The sequence below is a fragment of the Parus major genome, chromosome 5 (genome assembly GCF_001522545.3).
Source record: "Parus major isolate Abel chromosome 5, Parus_major1.1, whole genome shotgun sequence".
Classification (NCBI taxonomy): Eukaryota; Metazoa; Chordata; class Aves; order Passeriformes; family Paridae; genus Parus; species Parus major.
This window is the reverse complement of record NC_031774.1, coordinates 15,539,814-15,557,229: the sequence shown is the minus strand read 5'-3', so window position 1 is coordinate 15,557,229 and position 17,416 is coordinate 15,539,814. Positions and strand designations below refer to the sequence as shown.

At 51.1% G+C, this 17,416-nt stretch overlaps 1 protein-coding gene across 2 annotated transcripts; it reads right to left on the bottom strand.

The window, feature by feature from the left end:
• Positions 1-259: 259 nt before the first annotated feature.
• On the bottom strand, positions 260-16,238 carry CTSD (cathepsin D). 2 transcript variants are annotated; one of them, XM_033514901.1, is made up of 9 exons: positions 15,886-16,238; positions 15,283-15,439; positions 12,920-13,043; positions 11,163-11,281; positions 7,476-7,675; positions 6,210-6,332; positions 4,915-5,059; positions 3,893-3,991; positions 260-457 (listed from the first exon to the last, which is right to left on the bottom strand). In XM_033514901.1, the coding sequence occupies exons 1-9, from the start codon at positions 15,945-15,947 to the stop codon at positions 281-283; spliced, it is 1,206 nt and encodes a 401-aa protein (XP_033370792.1). In that variant the 5' UTR covers positions 15,948-16,238; the 3' UTR covers positions 260-280. The 2 variants fall into 2 exon arrangements, with proteins under 2 accessions (XP_033370792.1, XP_015486839.1); XM_015631353.1 differs by lacking the exon at positions 260-457 and adding an exon at positions 485-3,251.
• Positions 16,239-17,416: the final 1,178 nt, after the last annotated feature.

Below are 17,416 nucleotides of genomic sequence, written 5' to 3'. Positions count from 1 at the left end.
TGAAGTTCCACTTTGGCTACTACAGGACCATTCCCAGTCCTAAACAGGAATTTATTCTAATCCTAAGCAGGAGCTTGTTCTAGCTGGTCCAGACAGGGGGACCAGTCAGACGGGAACAGCCCGAGTTCCCTGTTAATGGACTACCCGTTGCAATACTCAAGAGGGGGAGGTGTGGTCCCAGGGAGAAAGCTGTGGGCTAGCAGGGATGCTGGGATGCCCCAGTGGTGCTGGCTCAGCCAGGCAGTACAGTCCTCTCACCTTGCAGAGGCTGAGTTATGTTTTAATCGATTGAAAAAGACAAATCCAACAGGGTCCTAGCATGTTTCCTCATCAGAGAGAAGGGGAGGAGCCCTTCTGAAACACACAGCAGTCCACTCAAGAGAGCACCAGATGTCCAGGGACAATAGGTTGGGGAGACACAGTCTCTGCACACACACAAAGGGTTTGGCATCTCAAACTGCAAAAAGAAAGACCACTCTCAGAATTAAAGGGGAAAATACTGTATTTTCTTTTCAATTTTCTATGAAGAGACAATTAATTCTGACAGCAAAATAATTTTAAAAAACCAATCACACGATTAGAGATGGGTTTAAAAATGCAAATAAAAGAACAACGGGGGGGAGACCCATTCAGGGAAGACTGCAGTGAACTGGTCCTCCAGCCTATCCTACAGTGCGTCACTCAGGGCATCACTGTGAGCCATGCTTTCCCCAGGCAGCTGCCTCCTGCCTGTCACAGACACCAGCCCACCTGGAGTTACTGCACCGGGAGCACACAGGCGGCGGGAGGCAGTGCACACCCAGCACAGCCATGGCCCAAGGGCTCTGTCTGGGGTTGTGCTGCGCATCCCACTTAAATCTGATGCTGAAGATGTTCAAAAGACACTGCCAGGTCCATGTCAAGCTTCCCCCTCACATCAGGTCTATTCAACAGGTACTCAAGAGGTGAACTCCGTCTCCCCATGCTGAAGGAATCCTGTGGCTGGGAAACAGTGTAGCAGAACTTGGAGGAGCTCTGGGCACTTAACTGGTGTGAAACTGAAGATTTCTGTAGAGGTGCTGAATATTTCCTAATTTTGGAGCAGCTACTGAAGATTTTTTTTTTGGTAACATGCTATTGTTCTCTGGCCAGTCTAAAACAGATGTCCTTTGGTGTCCAGATGTGGAGCTCCAGGTGAAGATTATGAGGCGGCAGAAGCTTTGGGGAGCAGCATTTGTCACATCTGGGGTTGTAGGGGACAGTGAACGTGTGCCACGTGTGCCTATGCCTGTCCCCACTGTCCATGCCAGACCCCTCTAGAGGAAGCATGGTTATAATGCCAAACTTACTTCACTGGGCAAAACCATCTATTCACTCACTGCCCAAAGACCTTTCTCAAAAAAATTTCTTGGCCCCACTGCTACTGCTGACAGGATTATCAGTGAATTTTCGGTAGTCGGGATTTTGCCATCTGTTTAGCCTAGTCTGGGGTCATGGCTGCTGCTGATCTTATCCTTTTGTCACTCAAAGCTTTGCTCCTTATCTGCTGCCACACCCTTAACCTCAAGACCTGATCCAGCACACTGGGAAAATGAAGAGTCTTTTACTCCCAGTACAGGGGCTGGGATTCTTGGCAAGCTCTCTTCTGCTTTCCAGTACTGCTTAAAACTCATTTTATCATCCTCCCAGCTCCACCAGTGTTTGCCTACCAGTGACAGCCCAGCAAGTGGCTCCACACGCACAGATCCTGGCTCTCTGGGAGGATCTGTGTGCACAGCTAAATCAGCTAAATCCAAAGCAGGATTGTGCCTCACTCTCTCTGCAACACAGCTGGACATGAACAGAGCTCAGCAGTGTTAGTAAAGTAGAAAGCAGGTACAGAGGGTGCTAAAGGCAGCTGGATTTTGGGACAGGGCAGCAGGGAAAGTGAATGCAGGTCTAGCAGCTGCCATGGCATCCTCCTGCCCAGGAGGTTTGCTGACTCTGCCAACTGTCTCTTGAGTTTTGGGCAGTTCAAAATGGTTTTAACCATGTTTCCAAAAGCTCCTATGTGGTGGACAAACAGTCAGATAGTACCAGTATGATTTCAGCTTGTAGATCACTTAGCTGCTTCAGGAAACATTATTCTCACTGGCTGTGGTCAAAGCTGGGAAGATTTGCTGTTTGGAGAACCTGGAAGAAGGTCACTGAACTCAAGAGAACTTGTGCCACATGACTTCACCCAGCAGAAGGCTGTACCTTCATGGCCCTGATTTCAAGTAACCTCTATTATAACCTATCTTGACCCCCTTAATATTCATTCTGATTGTAAAGTTCCATGGCTAGAGCCCCCCTACAAACTCTTGTCCCATTATGTCAGGCATGTGGACACTATTCCTCCCAGCTCTCTCACTAGTGCCATCACTAAACAGAACCACAGCCCTCAGGCTCTGAAACTCATCCCCTGGGCACTATACTGTGCTTCCCTATCACTACAGCCCAGGACACACTCTCCTATGACCAAGCCACCACAAACTCCTTGAGAAATGACCTACTGGTCACTGCCTCCACCTATCAAGGAGGGGGTCATAAAGATAGATTCTCCTGGGATGTCCACTCCCCCACTTAATGAGTGAAAAAGCAGTAAGAACTAATGTGCAAGACAGCCTTCCCTAGTCCCTTTCCCCCAGCACAAAAGATGAACCCAAGAGCAGTAGCACAGCCTCTCTGCATGAACAGACGTGCCACGGGCTGGCTTCTGCCAGCTGCCCGCCCTGTCCCAGGAAGGACACCACCGCTGGGAGATGTGAGAGGGCCTTGTTCAGCTCTGAGTATCATTCTCAAAAAGAACTACTGGAAGACATAGCAGTAAAGCAAGGGACTACTCCAGCTGGAGTTGTCAGCTAGAGACCTCCCAGCACCACTTACTCAACAGAGTGGAAAAAGTAGCTAGCAGGGCACTAATGACTATTCTCCATGTAATTTTAAATCTAGTTTCATTTCTTTTTCTTTTTTTTTTCTCCTTTCCACTCACTGGGTTTCTAATACTGGTAACCTTTCTCTACAGCTCCCGTGTGTGTGTGTGTGTATGTTTAAGTGTGTGTGTGGCAGAGGCAGTGGGCGTCAGATGTTTAGGCACTTGGGGCAAAGCCAACGCGGTTGTTATCACGGTCAAAGGCGGAGTAGTAGGGTCCAATAAAGACATCTCCCAGGATCCAGAGTGGGCCCCCAGGGGGTGGGATATCCAGGCCTGAAAAGCCACTCATGCATAAAGTCTCTCCTTGTGCACCCATCTAGAAAGAAGAGTGAGAGCTTCAATTTAAGCAGGTCATTCCTTTCCCTCAACCTTGCAGGCTTGGCAAGAGCACCTGCAAGGCTGCCTTTGCTTCGGCCTCTCCCAGACTGAGATCCACAGATTGCAAAAGTGACTCCCAACCCACCCCTTCTACAACTCCAGACCCAGCTCCCCCTCCCTCTTAAGCACTAAAGCATCAAGCAAAGCTGCACATGACCATAAACCTCCCAGCTCACACAGCTCTGCATTAGAGCCATTGCACAAGGTGGTCCTTACGAGTTGCTTCTGATGACTTAAGTGGCTGGTGGCCTCTGGTATAATAAGGCTGGCCTCATGGCACCAGACTGCAGCAGAAAAGAGCTAAATGTTTGAAGAAAGTGATGCAAGTTTGCTTCCCCTTCCTTAACCATCCTGCTATCCCCTATGAGCATTATGCAGGGGGTCTTATTCCTGTGAGACTTTGATGAGGTTACTTGGATCCATCTGCACTGCCACCACCCTGACACCCCAACCTTTCAGACTTCTTCCTGAGCACCAGCTCCAGCACTGCTTTGGCTGATCTTGTGTTTTGGTGCAGTGGAAGCAAAAGCCAGGCCCTGGGGAAGAAGCATAAGGCAGGAAAAATCTGCCTGAACATACCTTGAGGATATACTCATCTCCTGTGAGGACGAAGGGTTTCCCTCCTAGTGTCATTGTGATGTTAGGCAATGTTGGCACTTTTTCACAGGGGACCATGTACTGAAATTGCAACAGTAAAAGCTTTAGTTTGGACTTCCTCCACTCCCTGTCTTCCTTGAGCACAGTCACATCTTTGCTGTGGTTTTCCCTAAAACCAGCTCATCTCAGGGTGCAGAAGCTCGAGCTGGGGTAAGTAGGCTGCTCCCTGCCTAAGGCTCCAAGATAGGGTGCAAGAGGGCTTTACAGATAGACATGGAGCCAAAGGATGTTGGATTCAGCTTTTTGCTCTGCTGATTCCCAGGGTGCCACAGCTGATGTGGCATGGTAGGGGGTTTTTACCAGAGGAGTGGCAGCTGTGGCTTGGTACACAGACAAAGCCTGTTTCATTAACAATGGCAAGTCTTGGGGATGATGGCAGGTGTAAGCCAACTGTTGCTGCAGCTTGGAGTCTCTGACACTGCAGAAATTCCGGACAAATGCTCATGGATCTGATCTTGGAGGGCTTTCAGAGCAGGCCATTGTTTTCTACAAGGTCTTCATAATCTATATTCTTCTACAATTTTAGGGAGGGGAGAGAGTCTTGTGAGATTAGCTTTGATGGTAGGAAAAGGGTTGCGATTTGCATGAAATATACTTTTACTAAAATGTCTCTGGACTCACATTAATATGAATCCTTTGTCTCAGCTGCAACTCAGATCCCTTCTCTTCCACCTCCCAGACATGGGTGGCAGAGGTGACTCAAAGCTTCCCAAAGTTCATGGGACCTGGGCTTTCTACTGTGAGCACAAGTAGGGTAGTGAATGCTACCCAGGGTCAAAAGATGAAGGGGTCCCTGCTGCGCCAGTGGCTTTTCCAGGAGCACCAGCTGGGAACAAAGATCAGAGGGAGCAGAAGACTAGGGTCTCAACAAGCATCTGGGTACAAAGTAGGATGTAAGCATAGATGTGATGGCTAGAGACCCCACATTTCCGGCCTGGCCTCACCTCGCCTTTTATGAGTGGTTTTGCACCAATGGCCTGCTGTATCTTCTTCACTTCTTTGGTGGGGCCAGTGATGAGTGAGGTTCCCGTGTCCACAATGGCCTCACAGCCCCCCTCACACACGGTCAGCCCGTTGGCAACATCCACCCTGGGGAGAGATATCCAGACATTAGATAACCCTTCAAGGCCTCACAGTGAAGGCTGCAAGAAGCAGTACGCAGGCAAGCAAGGGAGGGCTGTGACAGACAGGAAGGACAGATGCCCAGAAACACTGATGCAGCACCAACTCAATGCACAGACCCCCGGGATCCCTGTTGTCTGCTCATGGCTGAGTAGGTGCTTTTAAGTGTAACTACATTTTTGTAGAAAGCCTGGATGCTGCCTGTGTACCCTGCCTGCTACCTGCTCTCCAGAGCTAGTGCTGCAGCTAATGGACATGGGAGAGAGCTAAGGACAATGAATTATGGACTTTTATGGCCTGTGCTACTGCAGGAAAACAAAGGGTTAAAGGGGTGGTGTGACAGCCATGAGCAAAGGAAGGGTTCCTGTGCAAAGAAAAAGCAAGCCAGGAGCTGCTTGGCTTCCTCACCCACATCACATTTCACAGCAGTGCAGAAAGACAAAGCCTTCTAGCCAAGGGTCTGCCATGCTTTGCCAACGCTGCAGCTCCGGGGGAAAATGAGAACTAAAACACCGTGCTGGGGAGGGATGCAATTCCCAGGAAAAGGACACACTCTGATCACAGGCCACTTTTAAGTTCCCATCACGTGGGAGAGCTCAGAATAGACTGTGGGGCTGGCGGCCGTCAGCTCAGCCTGCTCTCCTCCCCTCTGCCTCCAACAATGCGCGCTGATTGCTGCGCCGTGCCCTTCAGTCAAGGGCTGGCTTCCTGAGGCCTCATCCTGCTCCTCTGGAGCTGTGTGCAGGACAGCTATGCAGCTCAGGCCTTGATGAGAGCTGAGCAAAACTGGGGTTTGATCCGTGGAGCTTGCCCTGCTTGCAAGGGGAACACGCTGGCATTTTCCTCCACTTTGCAAGAATGTAGCAGGCCTCCTTTCAAGGTTCAAAGGTCATAAACAAAAGGAAAGTATTTTGCAAAACATCTTTGTACGGATTCTGCCTTTCGTCTCCTTCCAGTGACAAACAACCCAACCCCAGGGTGAGATTTAATCTGCTTTTTTTGGTGTGGATGTGTTGCAAGGATGATTCCTTTTTGAGGAGGATCTCATCCAAGCCTCAGGCGTGTGCTGTCTGCACATGTGACCCCACACATGTAGTCAGGTGGATGGGGAACTTACGAATCCATGTGTATCTGCCAGTAGGCCTTGCGTGTGACATTAAACCAGCTGAACTCGCCCTTGTAATACTTGGGGTCGGTGCCTCCCAGGACCATCTCACCGCCAGGCACACCAGAGGGATCTCTGAAAAACAATACCCAAACCTGTGAACATCAAAGGTAGGGCGAGAACAACCTGCTTCAAGTGCCCCCCAAAATACCTGCTGGGGGGCTTGGAGGTGAAGCATAGCATTAACAGTACTGGAGACAGATAACTTATGTTGTGCTATGTCATGTCAATATAAGGACAGATAATGTGAGATAGGCTGGGATGGGGAAATAGGAATATTTTGGCCCAACCAAACCATCTTGCAGCTTTCCACCTGGTACCTTCTCACAGAAGCCCAAAGAAACTCACGGCAGGGAAAGGGGATGGAAAAGGGGAACTGAGCACTGATACAGGGACTTCCTAAATCAGCTTGTAAAAAGTGCCTGTGAAGGGCTGGACACAGCTGATGCAGGGTTAGGTTATCTGCACTCAACTCTGCCAATCAGCAGCCTTGGAGTGAATCCTCAAGGTTACCATCAGTTAAGAGCTCACTGCTGAGCAGATGGGAAGAAATATGGTGATGGGGGAGGGTTGGTGCTTGAATGGCCAGCAGCAGCCCTCTCTGCCCTCCCTGCTCTTGGCATGCTACTTTTTGGGCTGAAGTAGTTCAGAGTCGCTGCTGTGGTGCCAGGAAAGTGATGGGGTGTCCAGCGGGGAGCAGCAGTGGGTGGGAAGGTGCTGGCAGCTGCAAAGGCAGCTTTCCCAGGGTGGTGAGAGAGCATTAGCCCCCTCATTAGTGATGACTGATGGGGAGGCACCCTTGCCGGCAAGGCAACATGGTGGTGACCACATGGCTTACAGATTTTGGCAGCAGACTGGGGCTGTTTACCTCTCTAAAGGGGACTGCACTAGCAGCAATCTCATGATCACAGCCCTGTTTATTTTTATTTCTCTTTCATCTGTCTATTCATCAGTTAAGAAATCTGGTCACAGATCCACCCAGCTTTTTATCAGTAAAAGAACTGCATTTCTACTTCCCTCCTTCTTACTTCAGAGCAGTAAACATAAGAGATTTTGGCCTGACTGCTCCTGCAAGCAAAACTTCCTGTGCCTTTCCCAACTGGGAAGTGCTGTCTAGAGTGTAAAATAGCAGATGACAAGAGGTGCTACTGGGTACCAGAGAAAAGCCCACTGGGCTTGCCCTCACAACCAGAGGTGTGCCACCAAACCGAACACTACCTGTTTAGGTAGAAAGAGAACATATTTTTTTCGACCAGCTTCTGTTTCATGATGTTATCGAAGAAAGGCTCAGCGCCCTCCACAGAGATCCTTGGGAATGCCAGGCCCAGGATGCCATCAAACTTGGCAGCGATGAATGTCATGCCTGGCTGCTTTGTGGCCTCCCCAAAGGTCTGATCCAGGATTTTCAAGTCACCAAGCTGTGGGGAGATGGGGAGGAAAAGGAAAAGCAGATTGTAAAGAACACTGACTCAGGGGACCTGGGTGGTAACAGAACCTCACTGAACACAGGCTGCAGCTGCAGCCCATCCCTCAATGTGCTGCCACGCTCCTGCCTGCTTTCACCATTGCATTTCTAGGCAGCTGCAGAAACCAGGTACCCTAGTGCCACTCTTGTCAGGGGAAGAGACTGGCAACTCTGGCACAGTGGAGCCTCCCGAGTCCCTGCAAAGCCCAGTCCTTCTAAGGGCAGGAGAATCCCTTTAGCCTTTTGCAATGTCCCAGCACTAGCCTTGCTGTTCTGAAGCCCCTCCTCTTTGCACAGAGGACCCATATCCATTTTCCCCTCCTACATCTCCCCCCCTATCACCTACTTCATTATTTCCTCCCAGTCTGAAAAGCTCTTGTGCTGTGCCTTTAATCCTCCTCCCCACTCTGGACATCTTCTAAGTCATCTGTGTATCCTGCCTCCTTGGGTGCTGCACCCATCCTCGGTTGGAAGCACAAATCCCTCTCATCTCTGCCCACCACCCCTGTGACCTCCCCTACATAGGAAACATCCCCAGGATATTGCTGAATCTCTTGGAAGAGCCACCAGCCTGGACAGACCTCCCATGACAGGGGAGAAGACCCAGCCAAGAAAGCGAGGTTGAGCCTGAAGCACAAAAATAGCAAGCAGAGTACTGAGAATTCAAAGGTCACCTCCCTTGCCAGCCATGAGAAGGACTGGCACTCCACACTGGAAAGCTGAAACGCATTCCAAGGGCAGATCCCCACAAAGAAGATGATCAGAGAAAGGAAGACAGCTCTGCTGATGGGGAGCAGGATGCATCTGCTGGCTTCTGGGTCTAGAAGTTCAGGAGGCTTGTAAGCTTCTGGATGACCACGGGCAATTTTAGCATCCTTGCTAGGACAATTTCAGCCTCTCAGCCTGCAGCTAGCAGCCCTGTAGTGAGCCAGGCTGGACTGACAAGCTGGCCTCTCCTACCTGATGGCAGATAACGATCCCTGCAAATTACTAATATCCCCCCAGGGTTAGACAGTGCAAGGCTGGGACAGCAGTGCTGCCTTTAATGGTATTGGAGGATTGCACTAGGAAAGGGCGATCGAGCCTTGCGAAAGCTAAAAGCCACAGGGCAGGATGCGGGGGGAAAGAGCGCGTGGCAGCGCATCTGCTCGCCAGCGCCTGCCCCAGTTGTACGCTCCAGGTTTACAAAAGCCACCCCTCAGCACTGCTGGTCCTCAGCAGCTCAGAAAATTCAATGAAGCTTCTACTTAAAAAAAAGTAAAATGCAACAGACTGATAACACTGAGTGTCAGGTTTGTTTGAATATTGCTCTGCTTGCACATCCCAAGGGGAAGGCAGATTTCTGCCCAGTCATGGATTCTTAACAGACCCTGCCTGTGCTTGGTCCTCAGCAGGGCTGAAACCCAAGACCATCTTTAGCAGAGTGCTCCTGCCAGGTGACAGATCCTTTGTCTCTGTCTCCTGGCTGGCTCTCGCCCCAACACAGAGCAACCAAAAATCATGACTAGTGGATGGCCGTGCGGTGGCCACTCTCCAGCACTTTGCAGACGGGTGTCAGCACTCCACAGCTCGCCTGGCCTCCTTGTTAGTGGCCTCAGCCAGCAGTTAAGCACTGGTGGCAAAGGCAGACCAAGAGCTGAGGGCCTCTGGTACATCTTGCACCAGGGCTTGGGGTGCAGAGGCACAAGGGAGAGGCAAGGATAGTACTGTCCTATGCAGTGTATCTGCACTGCAGTCATGGGAGAGACTTTGTGCCCTGTGGCCAGCTAAGTTTCCCCTGCTGTCTTTGAAGGACATCCCAAGGTTGGGCTGTGATAAAGAGACGAGAGATGCCTGAGCAGCAGAGGGCTGGCTGAACCGCTGCTCTTTGGAGAGCAAGAAGCACTGCAGGCACTACAGGGCATCACTCCTCCACAGAATGAGAGAGGATATCTGACATGAGCTCATCACCCTCTCAAAAAAATATTAGGGCTGAGGGACTCTGGACTACCTGCCAACAAGCATCTTCTGGTCAGATATCAGTGCTACCAGAGGTTGCTGTGGCTGCTTCCACCCACCAGAATGACTGGAGCCAAGAGGGTCATGCTGGAGGTTATTTCAATGTCTTTCTTTCATGTCTATACCTGACTGGGAGCTTGCCTACAACATGTTGTGTATCAGAGGAGGCATCCTAGTGTCCAAGATGAAGGTCCCTGACCCTCAGAGTCACCCCTGCTCCTGCCTACTACAAGTTGGACACTGCTCAGCTCCATGCAAGAGGCTTCTTTTGCTTCTCTACAGACAGAAACCAAATGCCACAAGCTGTGTCTGACAAGAGCCATCCTCACTTCCTGAACAAACTGAGGCAGAAAATCCTTCCTCTGAGCTGCCGGGAAGTAGAGAGCTAATTAGCAAACAGGCACTAGAGTGACAATTACAAACCAAAAAAAGAGAAAAAATAGTAATTTTCTTTCTGACTCATTCCAGCCCTTGCATTAAGCCCATACTTTCTAATGACAATGAAGTTTGCTGTTTGCCTTGCTGCATCTTTGGAGAAGCATAGAGGCAACAACTGATGCTTCTAGGCTAGCTTGAAATCTTCGTGCTTTAAGGATGGGCTAAAGAGTACATCTTGCAAGAGTCACACGCTTTAATCTTCTCCTGGATACTTTTCCTTTGATTCTGATGAAATTGGTAAGCCAATACTTTTCAGCTGAACCTAAACAGAAACCTCCAAATCCCCAGATTCATGTGCTTATTCAAAACTTTTGCTTTGTTTCTCCCCCCCTGCAAAGCAAACATATGCTCTTATCCCTGCCAGGAGAGCAAGTAAGCTGACAGCACATGCACCCCTGATGTTTGGCAGCTGGCAAACTCTCCCAAGCATCTGTACCTGGAAGGAAGTCATGAAAGGCACTTGTCCTTCACAGGACAGAAAGCTCTGCTTTTGCTCGCTGAAAGGCAAACTGTGAAGCAACCACTGCCCAGTTAACTCAAGCTGCACCCTGAATACTGCTGGGGAACCTCCCCCTGGGTTGTTACCCAGCCTTTACAAGCATAAGCACCAGTTCTTGACGTGAGACCAGGATGGGGCAGTAAAGAGACCTTTTCTGGTCTGTGTTTGGGCAGCTGCCCATGTGGGCATTCACTAATGTGTGGATATTGGCCAAGAACAAGCTGGGCGCCACCAGCAGTCTGTGCAGTGGTGTACCATGTGAGCAGTCTCCACTCCCAGCCTGCTGACCTGCAGACTAATACCCTCTCCCTTCTCAGCCTGCCATGGTTATTGCTACCTTAACAGTCATCATTGCCATGTCATTTCAAAGGACTCGGAAACAGCTCTGAAGAATGTTCTACAGGAGTAGGACACTCAAGAAAGAGATCCATTGAAATCTAGCAGCTCTGAGCACTCTACTGAAAGCAATCTGGGGCAGCACAGGGCAGGGGCAGTCATAACTCACCGTGACCACGTCTTGGCTGAGGTACCCGGAAAGGCTCCCTGTCCCGTAGTGGATGGCAAACTTGGTGCCGTTCTTCACATAGGTGCTGGATTTAGCGGAGTCGTACTTGTGGTGCACCACTGCAGTTGGGAAGGGGGACACAAGGGGACACACAGCATTAGTGCTCCTTCATACCTATGGTTCCCTAATACCTCACCCCACACCATCCAGCTTATCTGGACAAATGGACACTCAATTATGTGAAGGTAGGCCTGAACCCAGGGTTTGCCAAGCTCAGTCTGCTTAACAAAGCATTTCCAGTGCGTCGGGAATTAGGTGGGCAGATCCAATTCAGGCTGCTAAATCCGATTTGGACACTGGGTATTAAAAGCCTAGAGGTTATGTGGCCGGTGTGGTGTGTTAGTCAGCAGAGCAAAATGCATCCCCTCACACGCTATGGAGAACGAGGGTGGCTTTAAATATAGTCTGCTCTGGGCATGAACATTTTCACCTCATGGACTTACCTGTTTCTTTTACTAGGAGTAGCCGGAAATTTTTCATACATTGTTTTTAGTAATTTTAATGTTTTTAGAATTTGAAAGAATTCAAAATATTCCTTTATTTGCTGAGAAGAAGGGCTTTCCCCTAGTCTAAGCTGCTTTTCCCTTTGGCTGGGTTGGGAGGTGTAGGATATCCCTGGTTTTATGAGCAGGCAGATTCCTCCTCCCCAGACTCCTCCCGAGTCACGAGCTGGCCAGCACAGTTCCATGGCTGCTTGCTGAGTAGTGCAGACAGCAGCTGAGGATGAACCAGCCAAGCCCTACACAAAGTGACAGCGCTACAAAAGCAGGTTTCCAGCTAGGCTGTCTGGGTCCCAGTTTGTATTCCAGTGTGGCAGGAGCTTAAGCTCCTTGTATATTCATAAAACGAGCCCTTTGGTCCCAGCATCTCACAAGGCTCTGGCTTGAGAAACCATCTCCCTGCTACAAAACAGGAACCCCTAAGTATACCAGGTCTAGACCTCACCACCCTGTCAGTGTCCTAAAGCTTGTTTCACATATGCAAAAATAAGATCAGTCTACAAGAAGTCCAAATTTCCACTCTACTCCCAATGAGCACTGTGGAATGCCTTTCATGGTTGCATTTGTTGACTCCACAGGTTTCTCCACTTTGCTTAAGCAGCACAACCAGTGACTTTTAAATAGCATTTTTCCATAGCCAGGTTTGACATCCTCAGATGTGGAAGTTTATTGCATAGGAACGTCACAGAATAAAAAAAAACACTCGTAGTCCCTAAGACATTCTCATTTCATTGTGCCTACCTGTCTCTCGTTAATTATAACACCATAAACATGCACACACATGCTCTGTGCAGCAATAAACCAGAAACTAGGACAGTTTATATCAGATCTGGCAAGAGATTGACTTTTAAAAAGTCAGCCTTGCGCAATGGGAGAGCAGCAGCATTGGTCTATAATTTGGGGAGAAACATCACAACTGATGATGCTGCTCCCCTGTTGTAGGGCTGAAGCTGTTGGAGATTTGGCCTGTATGGCCCTGTATGGTTACTTGGAAAAGAAAAAACCCAGGAAAGGACTAATGAAGGATGAATGCAGGAAGCTGGGATTGTATTTCCAGCTCTGACCCTAAAAAGCCCATCAACCTCTGGCCAAGTCTTTTCACGTTGCTGCCTCAGTTTCTCCTCTCTCAGTGCAAGGCTCTGCATTCTGCAGGGAAGGAGAAGATGTTTAGCAGTTTCTGGCACCCGTGACACTTACTGCAGGCGATGTCCAACATGGAGCAGTGCACGGATGGCACCCAGAGGTTGGAGGAGCCAGTGTCAAAGATCACGGTGAAATTCTGGGGAGGTGTTCCGATACCAATCGGACCGTAATATTGGGCCTGCAAAGCAGAAGAAGGGAGCCATGAGCAGAGGCAGCTGGCTAAAAGCTGTGATTAAACCCCAAAAAAATCTCTTAGGGTTGAACAGAGGATCAGCTTCTTATCTAGACATTGCCCTCCTCTTGTTTTTGGCACTGATGGATTCCCAGCCTTTGTCCTCTGGAAGGGAGGTTCCCCTTCAGTGTTCACAACTCATTACAACGGGTGTGAAAGGATAAATCCAGGACAAGTGAGATGGGTGTGTGAGGGGGAGGAAATATGGGGAAGGAAGAAGGGAAGAAGAGAAAGGGGATGGTCTGCAGGCTAGCATGCAGTTCACTACAAGGATGAGAAAAAAACATGGAAGGAAGCCAAGCAAAACACCTGCGTTATTGAAAAGCTGAAACTGGCTGGGAAGCTGCTTTGCTCGTGGGTTCACAGAGAAACCGTGGGCTGCAGCGAGCAGCAGCACTGCCCACTGAAGGTGGAGATACAGCTTCTGGGAGTTTTGGTGTTTGCTGATGAGCTCCAGGAATGGGATGGGAATAAACAAATGCTCAGTCTGAGAAGAGCTGGAAGACTGGAGGAGTGGTGGGAGCAAAGAGCATGAGAATCCAGCAGAGATGGATTTAGGCCTCCAGGGTGAAAGACTGGGAGAAGTCCCTACAGCACAGGTATCTGATGGATACCCCTTTGCTCAGAGACTACATTTCTGCTGGTACTGGAAGAAACCTGAATGGCTGAGGTGTTAGCAAGGTATCTCTCTCTCCACAGAGGAGAAGATGAATGGAGAATGCTAGGCAGGTGATACATGGACTCATTTCTCCCCAGTCCTCCCAAACAGGCAGGGAGCAGCAGATTCCGAAAAGAAGGCTGCTAGCATGGGAAGTCAGTAGCCTTTCCAAAACCCGCTGTGTACTTAATTAAGGGTGGGGGGCAGGGGGAGGAAAGAAAACAGGATTATCAAAGCTGTTCACCTCCCGTGCGCTTAGTTTGCAAGGCTTGCTCACTAAGTAATTAACAATCCATTGCAACATTGCAATTAGCCATAATGGGGAGGCAGCACTTGCTTCCAGTGGTTCTGTAACTGCTTGAAAATTAATCCCCGGTACAGGGGCTCTGTTTGTCACATACATAGACCCATGAAGGGTCCCAGGGGCTGGCTAGTGGCGGTTGTCCCAGGAATTCCTTTGGCCGCAAAAGTATTTTGAACCAGGCTGGGAGGGACCCAGTGGTCCCTTATCTGCCACCACAGGTTGGGTTGGTGTCCCTATGACAAGGGAAAACAGCGCTGCCCTGAGCAGCGGTCTGAGCGGTGGTTGCAAGAGACAACACTGTGACACAACCGCTTGCCCTGGCTTTCAACACTGCCAACTGAAACACCGGTGGTTCTTCCCAGGACAGGACGGCGCTGGTTGGGTGACAAAGCCCCTGGGGAAGGGCAGCAGGGGGAATATATCCTGAATTAACACCTAAATATCTGGGCCTAGCTTTTTTCTGCCAGCTAATGCTCATATCCTACACTGCCCAGTAAGGAACCGTGAAATAGTAAACCCCACACGTGCCTGGCAGCAGGGCAAGGGCAAACTTCACGTCCTTTATCTGGCTTCTCTTTCTGCAACCACACAGGTGCCTTTGCTCCCTAAGTTGCTGAGAAGAAAGTGGAGGTACAGGGTGGCTTTTCCCAAGGCAGTGCAGAAGATGAAGGATAGTGAGAGGAAGGGTCCTGCATCCCCAGTCCCATAGAAAGCTAGTACCCAACCTGAGTCTTCTTCCAGTATCCTGTGCTCACTCGTTTATGCCCCAACACCTCAAGGAGCGGAGCACAATTTTTATGCCCCTGTCTTGCCAGAAGTAGAGTCCAAATGGCCAGAAGGTGCTAGGAAGGATTGTAAGTGAGCAAGCCCCTATTTATGACTGTTAATTAGTGACAAAGAGGAGAGGAAATAGGTCACAAACTGAAAAGCTCTGACTTGGGTGGCAGTGGGTTGTTTGTTGTTGTTATAATTACCAGTATTAGTATTTTTAGTTTAGTAATGATGGGAAACACCTTTTGGCACCCACTCACTAAGCCATGGGGGTGCATGAATCTGTCCTACAGGAGCAACATCTCTTCCTCCTTTGCCTTCCTGGCTGTGGTAGGCTGTCATGTCTCACCACCCCCTGGGACAGGTACCCCTACAAGTGACAGCCACTTGTCCAACCTTGCGCTGGGGTCTGCTGCAGTGCGGGGGATAGTTTCCAGGGGGTTGTTACTCACATCCATGTAGTTCTTCAAAATCTCCGGAGTGGGCTTACGCTCCTCGCCAAAGCCCAGCTTGTACTTGATGGCCTGGGTGATGGCATTCATGTCTGGGATCTCACTGCCCGCCTCTCTCAGGATCCGCCGCATGGAAGGGAACTTGGTCAGGGGGATCCTATGTAGGGACAGCAAACACACACCTGTTAAAGGGGGCGTGTAGGGAAGGGATACCTAGGGAAGGGGGGCAGCAGGGATCCACTCAAAACAGGGGACGCGCCAATATAAGGCGGGTGAGACCTGGGCTCCTGCCAGCACCCTCTGCTAGATCCCCCCCGCCGTGCTGCGTTCAGTGTTTTTCCCAAACAGGAAGATAGGGGGAAAGGCCGGGGGGCTGCCAGAGGTCACCAGGTGTAGGGGAAGCTGGGACGAGGCCCTTCCATGCGCAGGATGCGGGGGATGTTCCGAACCTTCCCCTCCTTGTTTGATGGAGGGGGAGCCACCCGCTACGGAGGGCTGTGAGAGAAGCTCGGAGGCAACCGCTGCAGCAGCACCGGGGGTGCTTTTCCCATGTCCCCCCCAGGCCGGGGGCTCAGCAGCCCCTGAAGAACCCCCTCCTCTCACCTGATGAGGGCGGCGCAGGACCCGGCCAGGGCGAGCAGCAGGAGGAGGCCGCGGGGCCCCATGGCGGCTATGGCGCTGCTGGCGGCGGTGGCGGCGAGGGGTCAGAGGCTGGAGGTCCCGACGCTGCGAGGCCGCGACGCCGCTCCTGCTTTCCGTCCCTGTTTTTGTAGGCAGAGCGGGCCCTCTCCACGGATTTCTGGAGTCAGCTGACGGTCTAAAATTGCAACCAGCGTCACGTGAGGGCGGGCCGGGGCGGGGAGCGGCGAGCGGGGCCGGGGGCGCCGCCTCACGGCCCCCCCGGGCTGACCCCCGGCGACTCGGGCCGTGACTCAAGCCCCGGGAAAGGGGAATAAACACCGTGAAATCAGTCACGAGATGCCTGCCCGGCTGCGCGTGCTCCTTCTGCATTGCTTTTGACTTCCTTCTGCTGGGCTGGTTTCTTTTTTGTTGTTTTTTCCAGGTTATCTGGCGTTTTTTCCTCTCGGGGCAGTGGAGCGGGGAAGGGGGGGGGACACACATGACACACGCACAGCCCCAGGCAGCAGACCCCGAGTCCCTCGCAGGGCTCGGATGCTCACGGACCTCGGCCACCCACCCACTGTCACCACAGGGGTTTCATTGTGCACCCCCGCCCAGGGGGGCCGTGGCAGCCCCCCAGCCCCTTGTTTGTCCCTGACCCCAGGACACCTCCAGTTTGTGGCACTCATCTCTCCAATCCCTCCAGGCTGGGCGTTCCTGGGGAGGATGGGCATATCCTAGGCCGCAGTTTTTTTGGGAGGCATGGTGAGGGGCTGGGAGGCATGCCAAGCCATTATCTGCCACCCCTCAAAATGCACTGTGGTGGTACCGGGGCTACCTGCAGCCATTGAGAACAATGCCGGTGCAGGGCAGAGCCCAGGGGCCACCGGCCACCATCACTCCCTGAGGTCTGCCCCTTCCTCAAGATGCAGACGGAGCATCCAAGAGTACCAAGATGGGCTCTTCACCACCACCAAAGTGTAATAACAGGGTTCAGAGGTGTCACCCCACCAACTCCAGAGGCCACAGCTAATCTCTGCCCAGTTTGCCCCAACAGAGCTCCTACAGAGCCACGAGACCTGCTGGAAAAACAATAAAAAACAGATTTACAGACATTTTCCCTTCCAAGACTTGAGGGCTGGGGGGACGCTTGTTTTCTGCTCCTGCTCATGCCCAGTCGTGGGGACAGGAAAGCAGCAGCCTGGGGGACGAGCTGGACACTGCTGGAGTGGGGGAACCCTAGCTTTGTGATGTGGTTCCTGTCCCTCTCCCGTCGCTTTCGTGTTCATGCAACTTCTGTAAAATTGCTGGGTCATGCCACTGGCACCTCACTTGCACCATCTCCTTCCCACACTCTCTCCCTAAGCCTCTTCCATCCTCCCATGGCCTCACACAGGATCCTGCTGCCCTGGGTCCATGGATGCCACCCTCCCAACTGTGATCCATCCTGAGTAGAGGGCATTCTTGCCCTGGGCTGTATCTTGTCCCACGAGTTCTCCAAATCGCCACATCT

Coding starts and splice junctions, on each gene's coding strand:
- CTSD (XM_033514901.1), bottom strand. CDS start 15,947: ATGGGGCCCCGCGGCCTCCTCCTGCTGCTCGCCCTGGCCGGGTCCTGC. Junction 11,282..12,919: donor CATGTTGGACATCGCCTGCA/GTAAGTGTCACG, acceptor TCCCAACTGCAG/TGGTGCACCACAAGTACGAC. Junction 458..3,892: donor GAGATGAGTATATCCTCAAG/GTATGTTCAGGC, acceptor TTCTTTTTGCAG/TTTGAGATGCCAAACCCTTT.